The sequence below is a fragment of the Hippocampus comes genome, unplaced genomic scaffold (assembly GCF_001891065.2).
Source record: "Hippocampus comes isolate QL1 unplaced genomic scaffold, H_comes_QL1_v1.1 scaffold50, whole genome shotgun sequence".
Classification (NCBI taxonomy): domain Eukaryota; kingdom Metazoa; phylum Chordata; class Actinopteri; order Syngnathiformes; family Syngnathidae; genus Hippocampus; species Hippocampus comes.
Window position 1 is genome coordinate 1544490 of NW_017805122.1, and position 13899 is coordinate 1558388.

The 13899-nt window shown below is 45.9% G+C and overlaps 1 protein-coding gene across 1 annotated transcript in view; it reads right to left on the reverse strand.

Annotated features, from left to right (window-relative positions):
* Nucleotides 1-234: 234 nt before the first annotated feature.
* Nucleotides 235-13899, reverse strand: part of gsap (gamma-secretase activating protein) — a 16954-nt gene continuing 3289 nt past the window's right edge. Inside the window, 25 exon segments of the mRNA XM_019866027.1 lie at nucleotides 235-1893; nucleotides 1980-2076; nucleotides 2171-2269; nucleotides 3279-3340; nucleotides 4053-4172; nucleotides 4348-4442; nucleotides 4596-4666; nucleotides 7445-7540; nucleotides 8621-8747; nucleotides 10371-10431; nucleotides 10519-10559; nucleotides 10818-10870; nucleotides 10945-11067; nucleotides 11148-11228; nucleotides 11505-11584; nucleotides 11667-11736; nucleotides 11829-11919; nucleotides 12015-12183; nucleotides 12283-12375; nucleotides 12547-12627; nucleotides 12733-12810; nucleotides 13081-13083; nucleotides 13193-13272; nucleotides 13362-13408; nucleotides 13751-13884. Coding sequence (XP_019721586.1) covers nucleotides 1793-1893; nucleotides 1980-2076; nucleotides 2171-2269; nucleotides 3279-3340; nucleotides 4053-4172; nucleotides 4348-4442; nucleotides 4596-4666; nucleotides 7445-7540; nucleotides 8621-8747; nucleotides 10371-10431; nucleotides 10519-10559; nucleotides 10818-10870; nucleotides 10945-11067; nucleotides 11148-11228; nucleotides 11505-11584; nucleotides 11667-11736; nucleotides 11829-11919; nucleotides 12015-12183; nucleotides 12283-12375; nucleotides 12547-12627; nucleotides 12733-12810; nucleotides 13081-13083; nucleotides 13193-13272; nucleotides 13362-13408; nucleotides 13751-13884 — 2153 coding nt within the window. The 3' untranslated portion in view covers nucleotides 235-1792.

Sequence of the window (13899 nt, forward strand, 5' to 3'; positions counted from 1 at the left end):
CGGACGGGGGCAACGACAGCGGAAACCGCAAATTCCCGCTTAAAGAATCGAACTTCCGGAAAAATCTTTTTGTGGAAGCACACTGCGCGAGGTGTTTGATGAAGGTAACTCAAGTTGTTTCCTGACTGCCATGCAAACTTCCAAATGTATCTGGAGATGTTTTCCAGTACAATCAAAGTTCATTGGACTCATATTAACATGGGGGGGAAAAAAAAAACTCAGTGGAGACAAAAAATTTGGTCCCTTTTTATTCAAACTCAATAGAATGTTTGGTATTTCACTCCCACAAATATCAACGCATACCACACACGTTTTCCTGAGACAGCTTAAAATAAAAAAAACCTACAATGATTCACCGCTAACAGTCACATGATTCAAAACAGACCATCGCATACGTGTCTTTCTTTTCATCTCCTTTCAGTTCCTCTTGTTTGACGTTGCACTTTCCCAAAAGCATTTGCTCGACATCTTTCTGCAATGTGTTGTGCAAATCAATGTCCGCCCAGTTGCTTTGTTCCCTCAATATCTCAAGCATGAGACGCGTACCCAAATATTGGAACAATGTGTGACACTCAAACGATGACAGGAAATAGTCCAACATGATGCCGAACAATTACGGTGCAGAAATCGGTCCAAATAAGGACCTGGTCTTTTTATTTAGCATCTTTCTTGGACACCACATCCAAGCTGAGAACTTTGTCACAAGTTAAAAAAAAAAAAAAAAAAAGACTCCCAAATGATTTCCCTCATCACTGACCAAATGGCACTCACTAAATTTCGAAAATAATAGCTTCATCTTCCATCTTTACATTCCCCGCCAGTCTGTCCCGCCGCGCTCCGCATTATCTCCTCATTTAGATTTGCTCGGAAGTAATAATTGCATCTCGTTTTAAAATGTCCCCGGCCATTTGTCCGATGCTGACTGCCGGCCCGAGCATCTGCTCGTGGACCGAGTCTAAAAACGTTTGAACGTGACCGGGACCAGAAACTGCAAAGTAACTCATCCATAATAAAACTCTACCGTCAGCAAGACTTACAGAAAGTGTGCGCTTGATTCGTCCGTACGGTACAGCGGTGCCTTGAGGTCCGAGCGATTGAGTGAATTGAGGTCCGAGCAAATCAACTCGCAAACACGCAGCGGTTTGCCAGATAATAAACAACTCTTGAGGCTGTTTATTTCCACTTGCAGTTGATTTGTGAGTTGACTCTCAAACTAAACTGAAAACAGACAATTGTGTACTTGAAAAAAAAACAAACAAACCGGTAGCTTTAAGTCTGATTAGCGTCATGGTAACAAACAAGCTAAAAGGCCAAATAGGGGCTAACAAATATACATAGATGAAAACAAAACTGGGCATGTATTCTTTATCCCCTGCGAAGAATGACTGTTCTGCCCAAGCGCACACACCAGGAGGAGCAGCGCAATTTGCATTGAATTGAATGGTTTCAATTTTTGATCTCATGAGGTTGTGCAGTCTACAGCTAACTATGTATTGTAAGAGGACGTGCAAAGATTTTGATGGTTTGTTTATACCGTTGTTTTGATTTAACAAACACACACACACATACACACACACACACAAAAAAAGCTTCCTTGACTTGAATTAAAATGTAAACGTGTAAAAAAATCCTCTCATCCTGCCAACTCGCGGCCTCCATCTTCCCATTCATCTCTCCCTGCTTGCTCCCTCGCTCTCGTTATTCATCATTGCTCCTTGTCTCCCATCAATCTACGCGTTGTCTCCCTCCCCATCTGTCCTTTATTGTTATTCATTTATTTTTGCGGCAGGGTTCATTTTGTCTCAAAGCCCAGCAGAATGAGTGTCTGTTTCAGAGCGGTCTCCTCCACAAATGCGGCGTCCACGTTCTCCCGCTCCCCGAACGGGTTCAGAGCTGGAGCGCAGGAAGGAAAAAGCGTCTTGTGAGAGGATTCGGGCGTGAGAGAGGCAACCCCGCCGGCACATCCGCGCCCACATTACCTTGCTCCTCGATGTCAGAAAGTACTTTGGCCAGGTACGTCAGAGGCAGGAACTCTGTTCCGAAGTCTGCTTTGTCTCTGCCGGTGAAAGCAAATCCCTGCTGAAAGACAAGTGGGGGGGGGGGGGGGGGGGGCGAAAATGCTACTGACTTTTGTGTGGGGAAAAATTTTGGAATCCGTGATGTCGATTACTTTGTTTTTGTTGCGTCTCCCCAGCAGATTCCTGACGTAATCTCTGGAGATGGAAGCCGAACTGACGGGATGATCCCACATATGGTAGAATCTGTTGGCCTACACACACACACACACACACACACAAAAAAAGAAATGACAGTTTTGAAATGCGCTTCTGCAAAATAAATAAATTAAGAAATAAATGGCCCAGGAGAGTCTGACGGCGTCCCTTTTCATTTTGGGGCTTGTGAAATACCTTGCTAATATTTAATACTAAAAGCAAAAACAAACGACGACGCTCCATCAGTCACGTTGATACAGAGCTGCGTTGTGCTTCTATTAACTGCGGCCACACGCTCGCGTTCGAGCCCATTAATCAATGTTTAATTATTTTATTCCCCCCCCCCCCAGATGAATATTTGAAGCCCGTTGGTGAAACTTTGCACCTAAATTATTTACGACACCCGGCCTAGGTATCTCGGTCTGACCGGCCCGGTTTGACGCGGCTGCAAATTACAGCCCCCTCCCGGAATGGCATGCAAAAATAAATCGAGACCAACGAAACGGAACGCGATAAAACGCGACTGCCGAGATTTGTTGCATCGGACGCATTTGCTTTCACTCTCGTAAGGGTGCCTAATAAATTAGCAATCGAGAGAGGAATTTTCCAAGATGGATTGATAGATTCACGTGTGTGTGTGTGTGTGTGTGTGTGTGTGTGTGTGTGTGTGTGTGTGTGTGTGTGTGTGTGTGTGTGTTTTGCACCCATCCCACCTCCCAAACTCACCCAAAAAGCATCTCAGACTAGCAGGAAACAGAACACGGACACAAAACACTCGACATTCCTCTAATCACGATGCGGACAGGGGGCACACACACACACACACACACACACACGCATTAACATACTGTACGCACAACACACTTAGCACGTGGACGTTACACAATAGACACACGGCGGTGGACCACTCCCAAAGATTTGGCCACAAAACTCCCGACACACACACCATCGTTGGTTACACAAGTGGTGTTGTGATTGTTGCGCGAGACCGAAAATAACTCGTTTCAGGACCTCGAGACTACCTGGCTCCTCGCAGGCACGACAGGTGGCGATAAACAAACGTACCTCGGGAAGTCGCTTCAATACGCCGAACTTGAGTCTCTCGTTGGCGGCGCTGTTGTCCAAATCTGTGCGCACAAGAGATGCAAATGGGAATCCACTGAGTTGGACCGACGTCGGCAGGGAAAAGCAATCGAGAGTTGCGATCGGTACCTGGTTCGATACGACTACAGCACGTGTCAAACCCAAGGCCCGGGGGCCAGATCTGGCCCACCAGGTCAGTTTATGTGGCCCGCGAAAGCAAATCACGTGTAACAGAGCTGTACTGAAATGTCAAATTGTCATGTATAATAAATAACATTGAGATTTTGAAATAATTTTGTTACCCCGTTTACCCTCACTTGAACAATAATCGAGCAAATTATTTGAATCGACTGATTTCAAAACTACAAATCTATTAATTTGTTGTGTACAAGTAATCATTTTGTGGTTTCACTGTCACAACGGCCCTCCGAGGGAAGACGTAACTCCCAACTTGGCCCGCGACTAAAACGAGTTTTGACACCCGTGGACTACAGAAAAGTTGGGCTAATGCGTTGATGGCACTCCTGAGGAAAACCGGCGTCCATGCTGTAGTGTATACCTTCCCAATATGGCTGCCATAGGTGTAATGTTCAACTGTGCATAATATTACACCACCTTGAACTTTTTTTTTAAAATCCAGTACAGTACCGGTACATTTCTTAGTTCAGTTTCGCTGTCCCTGAAAAAGTTCAATACATTTTCATGTTTCCACTTGGAGGCCGTCTTGCTTTCCAAACACTGCTGTACGTTGCGCACCTGTCATGAGTCTTGACACAAAGGTGTCCGTGAGCCGGAGGAAGCGATGGTCCACGTATTGTAGGAAAGTGCGTTGGGGTAGGCAGCGCAAAGCCAATGCCGCTAGCAGAGTGTGATAGCCTGACCAAAAAAAAAAAAAAAAAGCAAGCAACAGATTAGTGCGCTTATGATTACGCAACCGGGAACCTGACGCAGCACGGCTGACTAACAAGCGAGTCACTCAAGATGCGGACGTTGACCCCGCTGTGATTAATTACATATTTTTTTTGTTGTTGTTGTTGTGTGTGGGTAGTACCAGGTGGGAGCGGCATGCAGAGACCCCCGGTGGCTTCCAGGATCCGAAGCATGAAGTGAAACACAGCCCACTCGCCCGGACCGGCCCGCTGCGTGCTGGAGCCAGAGAAATTCGGACATGGGAGGCGTTGCGAAATCACACACATGCCGATTTATATTCAAGTAAGAGCACTGCCTTGATGTTAGATGATGACTTAAGTCAAAAGTCATGTGGAATGGTTGCGCTCGAAAGGGGGAGGGGCTACTCACAAGCACAGAACATGAGGGCCCAGCTTGTGCTTCAGCCAGACTGACTCCAGCATGTGTCTAATCAGCTCCAGCTACACACACACACACACACACACACACACACACACACGCACCCTTCATTGTTTGGAAAAGTGGTTCAATTATTTTCGAATGAAACTCTAGCTTGAGGCAAAGGCGGGAATTTGAGCAAACATCTTCAAGGCGGAAACCAACGCGACTTGCCGCATCTTTTGACATCTGTGGCCCTCGTTATTTATTTGGTAATTTTTTTTTGGGGGGGGTGGGGGCGCATCTCAGCACAGCTCGCTGGTCCGTCTGCTCGCTTCCCTCTTTCGAAAACCGCGCTTCCCGTTCTCATTTCCACCCTAGCGTGTGGGTGGACGCGCGGAACGGGCACGCCAGCCGGCACATCCGTTGGCCATGCGTCTTTTGGCATTTGCGGGGTCACGCGATGGCGCTCGATGCGACTAAAACATGTGCTCAATCAATGACACAAACACACACACGATCTCTGACTTTCGAGATATAAGCCGTCATATAGACTTTTTTTTTGCCTTGACTTAAGAGCAAATAGTTGAGATATGATTAGATTCAACTCGCATCACAACAAGCAGTGATGATTTATATGGGATGACCTTTTTTTCCCCCCTAACAATCAGATTGGTTCTTAAAAATAAATAATTTCATTCGGTTTCTTAGGTGATCGTGTCAATCTTTTGCTAATAATATTTTCCGGAATGCACCGTGCGCGCCAATGTTGTCATTGCAAGTGCACAAATGTTAGCCGAGACCCCGGATTGCTGTTGTTGGAGACTCGTTTTGGTTATTCAGATAACAAAAAGTTTCGGCTCCTTCGGCTGACTAATATTGACGCTGAAGAGCAAAGTAGTAACCTTCATCATCCGCAAGAGTCTTCCTCCTGCGGAATTCAAACCTCCCCGGCCGATTTCAAAACACAACTTTCAATATGTATTCAGTGACTCCTCGCTTGGTTTTTGCGCTGCATAACAACAAGCAATGTATCCCCGTTGTCCGTAGCAACGGGAGGGGAGTGGGGGGCGGCGCAGGGAATAAATAACTATGACAAGAATGTAGTGCGGAGTCGCAATCTATCACGGCAGAACTTCCTGGCTCTTTAAAAGCCGTAATCTATTTCGCCCTCCTACCAACTTGTGTCAATGCCACCATTAGTCTCAATAAGCAGCAAAGGGGGGGTAGAGATCCGGAGGGCAGTGGTCTTTTGTTTGTGGAGTGGACATTTGGCCGCAGTTGTCCAAATGAGGGTGTGTTGGGTGCGGGTGTGGGTGTGTGCGGGTGTGGGGCGGCATCCGTAACTGCTCATTTTTCCCCTTGTCGTTTCCAATTCCGTGTCATCTGCATTCCAGCCGGCGCGGGCGGTTGTGTTTTCATCCCCATTTGCTTGTTTATCAGCGAGATTTAAAAAAAAAAAAAAACGACTGGACTCATTTCCATAAAACTTTTGCGTCAAGTGGCGCTCATACCAAGGGGCATTACATTTTGGGGCGGAGCCAAGGTCTGAATCGAGCATCAATCTTGATGACAAATAGGTGCATGTGAAGGTATACAATCGGATTTTTTTTTTTTTTCCGTGTTGGCTCAGAGGTCTTTAACTGGGCTCGGCGCCATTCACAGTTCTCTTGTTTTGATAAATGTCACATTGTCTACTCTGGATGCTTTGTCGCCGTGAATGCATTTACCTTCCAGGAATATTAAAACGCTCAGTCGCACCAATTTACATCCTTTCAGCCAGAAATCACAATATGGAAATCATTTCCTCAAACATCATCTTAAGCAATCCCTGGGAGTGATTTTCAACAAAACAAAAATAACAAAAAAAAAAAAAAACGCCAATAATTTGTCACAACTAGCAGCTACTAACCAGTTTGGCGACATAGTCGATAACCAGGGAATCGATCTTCTTCTTGCCCAGGCGAGGCAGATGCGTGTTCAGATGCTCCCTTAGCATCTCCGCCGTCTACAACAAACACAAAATAAGTCAACGCACGCACACACACGCACTGTTTGGGCTGACGTAGATGAAAGCCGAGCGGCGGGAATAGATGGAAGCGGGCGACCGGACGACCGGGGTCATTCTAAGAATAGTTCAAGAGGCGCGCAAACGTCTTGTCTGAACTCTTTAAAACGGAAGCTATCTGCAATTTTGGAATCGCGCTGAGCACGGGCAAAGCCGCGGGATAAGAAATTGTTCATCAGACCGTTTGAAGAAACATGAAACAGTTCCTTTGAAAAAAAATATAAAATGGTGGCCGATCTGATTATGTGACAAAAGTTCACCAGATAACACGAAGCGGGGAGGGGAAAAAAAAATCCTTTTTACTCCCCATTTGCTTGTTTATCAGCGAGATTTAAAAAAAAAAAAAACGACTGGACTCATTTCCATAAAACTTTTGCGTCAAGTGGCGCTCATACCAAGGGGCATTACATTTTGGGGCGGAGCCAAGGTCTGAATCGAGCATCAATCTTGATGACAAATAGGTGCATGTGAAGGTATACAATCGGATTTTTTTTTTTTTTCCGTGTTGGCTCAGAGGTCTTTAACTGGGCTCGGCGCCATTCACAGTTCTCTTGTTTTGATAAATGTCACATTGTCTACTCTGGATGCTTTGTCGCCGTGAATGCATTTACCTTCCAGGAATATTAAAACGCTCAGTCGCACCAATTTACATCCTTTCAGCCAGAAATCACAATATGGAAATCATTTCCTCAAACATCATCTTAAGCAATCCCTGGGAGTGATTTTCAACAAAACAAAAATAACAAAAAAAAAAAAAAACGCCAATAATTTGTCACAACTAGCAGCTACTAACCAGTTTGGCGACATAGTCGATAACCAGGGAATCGATCTTCTTCTTGCCCAGGCGAGGCAGATGCGTGTTCAGATGCTCCCTTAGCATCTCCGCCGTCTACAACAAACACAAAATAAGTCAACGCACGCACACACACGCACTGTTTGGGCTGACGTAGATGAAAGCCGAGCGGCGGGAATAGATGGAAGCGGGCGACCGGACGACCGGGGTCATTCTAAGAATAGTTCAAGAGGCGCGCAAACGTCTTGTCTGAACTCTTTAAAACGGAAGCTATCTGCAATTTTGGAATCGCGCTGAGCACGGGCAAAGCCGCGGGATAAGAAATTGTTCATCAGACCGTTTGAAGAAACATGAAACAGTTCCTTTGAAAAAAAATATAAAATGGTGGCCGATCTGATTATGTGACAAAAGTTCACCAGATAACACGAAGCGGGGAGGGGAAAAAAAAATCCTTTTTACGTTGGCCAGCGTTCATTCCCATAACCTTCCACGAAGGACACTGACGCTCTCAAACTGGGATTATATTTCAGAGATTGACATCATAAAATTGTTAATTCATCAATCGTCGAGAGTGAGAACATCGTCTGATGAAAAAACACGTGCTGTTTTTTTAAAAATATTTAGAACACATTAGTCGTTGTTTTGAAAATAACGGTTAGCGAGTTTTGGGCAGTTAGCCGAACAAGTCGTCTCGAAGTTGGACGGATGAATGTTTGTGGATGATTCATATCTCTAAATTCTGACATAGCTTCACAGAATCTCGCTTTCTGTAAAATCAAAAAAAGAAAATTCAGTGTTGAAAGACGCAACAGTCGGCGACTCCCCGTCGCTTGCAATGGAAAAACTTTTTGAGTTTCTCTACATCCAGTCTTATTTTCCATTGAACCACAAAACCATGGTGCGATTGTCAAGGAAGAAGCAGATTACCCCAGCCGCTGTAGCTCGATTATAATACAAAGCGACGACTCAACGCAAATAAAGGCGAGACAATAGATATTTGAAGAGGCTATTAGCAATGTTAGCCCCATTCATTGACTGACGCAGGCTCTCCACGCTTTGCTTTTTAGCCACGGGTCCATACGAAATTATTGTACAGCACCCATTTCCTCCAGTCCACTTGGACCTGCCGACGCAGTTGTGGTTGCCGCCAGTAATCGTTTGATTCGCTCTTCTCACCAGGCCTATGAGCAGCCTCTGGTGGTGATCCTCCTCTTGGAAAAGTGGCACCAGCTTCCTGTCTGGAGGCGACGGGAGAAACGTTGGGATGAAAAAAACGGCACACTTCCCAAGTCTAAGGTAGGGCCTGTACAATTCAGCTCATGAACCCGGTCATTATTAGCAATGGACGTGAAAAAAAGAAATAAAATAAAAAGAAAGAGAGAGAGAAGCCTTAAGGGGAGAGGAGGATTGTGGGTAATCTAAGGCATTAATGGATTCTTTTTGGGGTGTGTTTTGGCTTTGAAAAAAAAAAAAACATCATAACGTTTGGAAAGGGGAGGGGGGAGTTATGGAACTGCGCTGCCTGCTGTGAGCAGATGAATAATTTCACACTTTCATATGTAATCTTTATTTAATCACGCATACGCAAGAGGCGGCCTTTCTTGATGTGTCCTGTCTAACAACTTTGCAGCGCGCGGCATGCAAGCGGCTTTGTGGGCACGTTTTATTTTCAAGCCTGTAGGTAATCGGTCTCGCTAGCGGAAACGTTAGCATTAGCCGCCTATTGCCATAGCGACACGCCGCATTCGCTTTGGGGCAAGAACACTCGATGTTTGCCAGCTTTGAGACACGGCTATGTAAATGTTTTACGAGTGAATCTGTTCATGTTGCACGGCTACTTTTGGCGTTCCCCGAGGGTTTTTTTCTCTCCTTTTCCATTTTGCACAACAGACATGACGTTTTAGAGATGAATGGGGGGCAGGGGAGGGGGGGAAAGCCTCCGGTTTGATGAATAACGAATGGGTGACTGATGGAGTTGATCAGATGCTAATCAAATTTTCACACTCGTTCCGAAGACACGCAACGTGATGACACCGTTTAAGCCTGCAATTGAGCCACTGAGAACTAGAGTGTGCTGAATCCATTTTTGGTCATTTATGCAGGCGAGTGATTTCACATTTTATGGCGGCAGTAAAATCTGTGGGGGGCGAGGGGGGGGCGGCGGTTATATCGTGGTGATTTATCGGGCAAGAATAGTTCCTGTTGGTGCTTATTTTTTTTACCGGCGTTGTGGTTCACTTCGGGTTTTGGCATTTTATTTTAAAAAATAGTTTATATATAATGAATACTTTTTTTTTTAATTTACATGTGATATAATATTTCATAAATCATTTAAGTTATGCAATCGTGGTCAAAGTCCAAATGTCAAATCTATCAATACTTCATGAAATGAGAATATTCACTCAGGCTTGACTTGCACATTTTGTGCGAGTCATTAAAAAACATTCAGTCGCAAAATGGAATTTCGGGGGGCGGGGTGAAATGAAGGCATTAAATATGAAGCAGTAATTTAATTATCACACCATCGGTAGATGAAAAATAGATATTTGTGGAAATTGGTCACTCGTTGTACTTTACAATTTGTCTCTATTTGTTTCTGTACTTCACTTAAAATGACCCAAAAAAATGAAGTTTACCTAAAGTACTTGTCAGTAGCCCCTTTTTTTTTCCCGAAAAACCAAAACAACATGAAATATGTTGGCTATCTGGATTCCATTATCGCCTATGCGCTGCTATTTCAATGCGTGTTGTGGTAGTCGGCATACCCGATGAGATCAGACTGTATATAGTCATAAATCAAACGACGCGAAGATTTTTTTGGCTTTGATACTCAACAGCTGTGCAAGGAGGCGCAGGACTGGGAGCGCTGTTAAATAATCTCAGCATTCTGGACCGCTCCCACATTCTGTGACTTCATTTTTCTTTCCCCCCCCCTTTTTTATTCCTCCCCTCCATGTTTGCGCAAAGATAAGTGTGGCGAGGTGAGTTTTGTCGCATTCCCCATTCGCCACGGACAAATGTGACCCCCAACACACTGGCGGGTTTGTTGCACGAGTGTTTGCATCTTGCCTCCGCTGTCTTACCGAAATGCCGAGCGTCCACCAAACCAAGGACCCTAAAAAAAAAAGACGGAAAACACATCTTTGTCAACCCCTAAGCAACATCTTGTGTTCAAATGTGCTTCAAAATCAATTAACGTCCTTCCTCTGATGTGGCGTAATCATCATTCCTGAACATCTGAAGATTGTTCAAAAATAGCAGCTAGTAAAATGTTGACCCCCCCCCCCCACGCCTCCAAATGTGAACATTTGACCCCCAGCCGCTTCATGTGTACATAGAAACAATTTCCAAGAGAGAATAAAAGCGGCCCTACTTCTTCGCGTTCTCCAACATGTGAGTCATGTGGCCGGACGGTTTCTCAGTCATCTAGAAGAAGAGAAACAAGCATGAAAACGGCCACACAAATACTCTCGGCGAGTTTTGATGCGAGAGCATTTTACAAGTTTGCTCCAGTAGGCTTGAACATGCGAGGTCCTGTATCTGGGCTCGGGATCCACCTCAAAATACGTTGTCCTCTCCGCGTTCCACTGCAGCTCTGACCAGAAGCCCGGGAGACTCCTGGCCTGCGCGAAGTGGCAAGAGAAAAAAATAACAAACTAAAATAAACACACGATCAGAATTTAAATTTCACATGTGCCATTACCTTCCCTTTAAAGACGCACTCGGTATGCAGCTGAGTGGTGCACAGCACACCGGGGATCTCCGTCAGGCACGCTGGCACCTCCTGCAAGGCCCGAAAGGCTGAATTCACCAGGTGCGTGTATTCCGCACTATGAGGCGCTTCGGATTATGAGGCGCACGGAAAAGAAGCTACAATAGTGGCTGCGGTTGCGCTATGCATCCACTAGATGGAGCTATACTAAGAGAATACAATACAATAAAATACAACTTTGTATATAAGGCGCATCGGAATGTAGGCTTTGGAGAAAACTGAATGCTAAGTGTGCCCAAGAGTGCGGAAAATACGGTAAAATAAATGGGGCGGCACGGTGGAGGCTACCTTCATGTCGAATACCGTTGAGCAAGGCAGCAGCTTATCCAGGCTGAGGGACCTTTGGTAGCTTAGTCTGTATAAAGATGCTGTAAAAAATAAACCACATTAACTCGAGTCGCTTTCTTCAAAGTTGTTAAAAAGAGGCATGTGACTTTCTCTTTCGCTCACCTAGAATGAACTCCTGGATCTGGTCAAAGGAGTCTCGGACTTTGATGTTGTCGCACAGCCACTCGATAATCTGCAGGCATACGGAAGCCAACGTTTGTTTGTTTACGCGCCGAGGACACGGCGAGGCGCTTTAAATGCCAGCGTCTCTGCTTCAGCGCGTACCTGCGCCTCCACGTTTGGGTCATTTCCGCTGTGAAGAAGCAGGCAGTGAAGGGCAGCCAGGTGTTGAGCGTCAGCCATGTTGTGCGGTCTCCTTGGGAGACAAATAGAGTCCGGGAACATAGGAACACAACTTTTACCCGAATCAAGCCGTCGACTGCCTTCTCCTTTCCTGTAGGTGGCGCTCACCCGGATGGCGAGCGCGACCGTAGGATCTGCAGAAGGCGGGTAGCGCCGAGTTGGGCGCCGTGGATCGTCCCGCCTGACAAATCCAACAGGGCCGTGCTCGACTCCTCCTCCGCGTGCAGTACCGTGAACGTTCCGGACTTGGACGCGAGGCCCAAGTCGGCGTCGTCTCCTAAACGTCGGACGCAAGCACGTTTTCGAGTGTTGCGCTCTATATGTAATACAGCTAGACTCATTAGGTTTAAAGACAGCGTGGAACTCTTGATCTTACCAGACAGGAAGAGGGAGTGGCAGAGCATCTCCTGCTGCCTGGTATTGATGCAGTGGAGGAAGCACGCGTGCAGATACACGACGATGTAGTAACCTACATCGGGAAATAACAACCCCGCCCGTCAGCGTACGCGGTCGTAGACAGCCGAGCGGCCAAATTAGGCCACACACTCGCTTGTATCAAGAAATTCTCATCAAAGGACAGAAGTGTGTATCTGTGTGTATGTGTGTGTGGTGTGTGTGTGTGTGTGTGTGTGAGAGAGACCTATAGGGATGAAGATTGGCTGCGGCTGCACGGCGTCCCGTGGCGGCTGCCCCAAAGTGACCCGAAAAGTCTTGCTGCAGTCTTGAAAGAGGATGAAAAGGAAAATGAGTTGACATGCTGGCCTTGCACAGTTGGAGACGCGTGACTGCAGGTAACGCACACACACACACACACACACACACACACCTTTGTGAACGAGAACCACCGAATAGATGAGCTCTGGTTTGTCGCAAGCAGGCTGACTGTAGCACACGCACATGCTTCCTGGAATCAAATATAAATCATTTTAATAATACGTTTTTGGGGGGCGTTTTCCATCCGGTTTGTATCGGATCATATAAGCCGTGCATGTGTCCCTAATGTTGAGGCCGGTGAGCGAATTGATTGCGCCTCGGACGTATTCAAATCAGGATCTTGCAATTAAAAAAAAAAAATTAGCAATTGGCCCGGCCATGTGAATGCCGATTCAATCGTTTTTTAATCAATGCGCGGGAATCCAATCAGCGTTTCATTGCGCCGGGGCGAGGGACTTACGTTCTGGTTTTCCCCAACGAGAAAAAAAAACAAACCAAAAAAACAACACATAGATAGCATTAGGTGTCAGTTAGTGACGTTTTCATGTCGGGGACTGTGAAATAAGTTTTACCTAATCGATTTGTGAATACTTCCATCTTGACAGGCTGCGGCCTCTCCACGTAATGGTGGTCAAATCCGAGATTCACAAACCTGTAACGTTGCGGCCATATCCAAGAATGTTTCAATACACTGGTGCAACAAAAACTGCAACCACGGTGTACGAGACGTGATCGCCTTACTTGACGGTGCTGAAAGCGTTCACAGGCAGTTGTAACGGCAGCGCCAACTGTGAGAGAGCAACACAAAGCCGGAATGCTGTAAGGATCTAACGTGAGTGATAGAAGTCCAAATAGCAAAAAAAAAATAAAATAAAAAAATTGGGGGGGATGGGAATTGCGCATGGATGCCTCAAGATGGCGGCAATGCAATTAAAACTGAAAGGCTCATAAAGCATCAACACCATGCATCTAGCAGGCGCGCGATCCTGAACCCATGGTACAAATACGTCATTTTCATCGCTCAAAAAATGTCAACGCTGTCGTGCATTTGAGGTTCATCCTGAAATTGTGAGTCATGTACGTAGACAGCACATATAATATGCTGTTCGTGTTGGTGGGTTTGCGGTTACCACGGTTTCGCAATTGTGGTTGTCGTAGAACTGCACACATCGCAGCAGGAACTTGTCCTGTAGGGGGAAAAAAAAAACGCGTTTGCATTGAAATTAGATTTTGACAACATCCGCCGCACGGCTGATGCGGACATCTTAAAGCGGGGCCG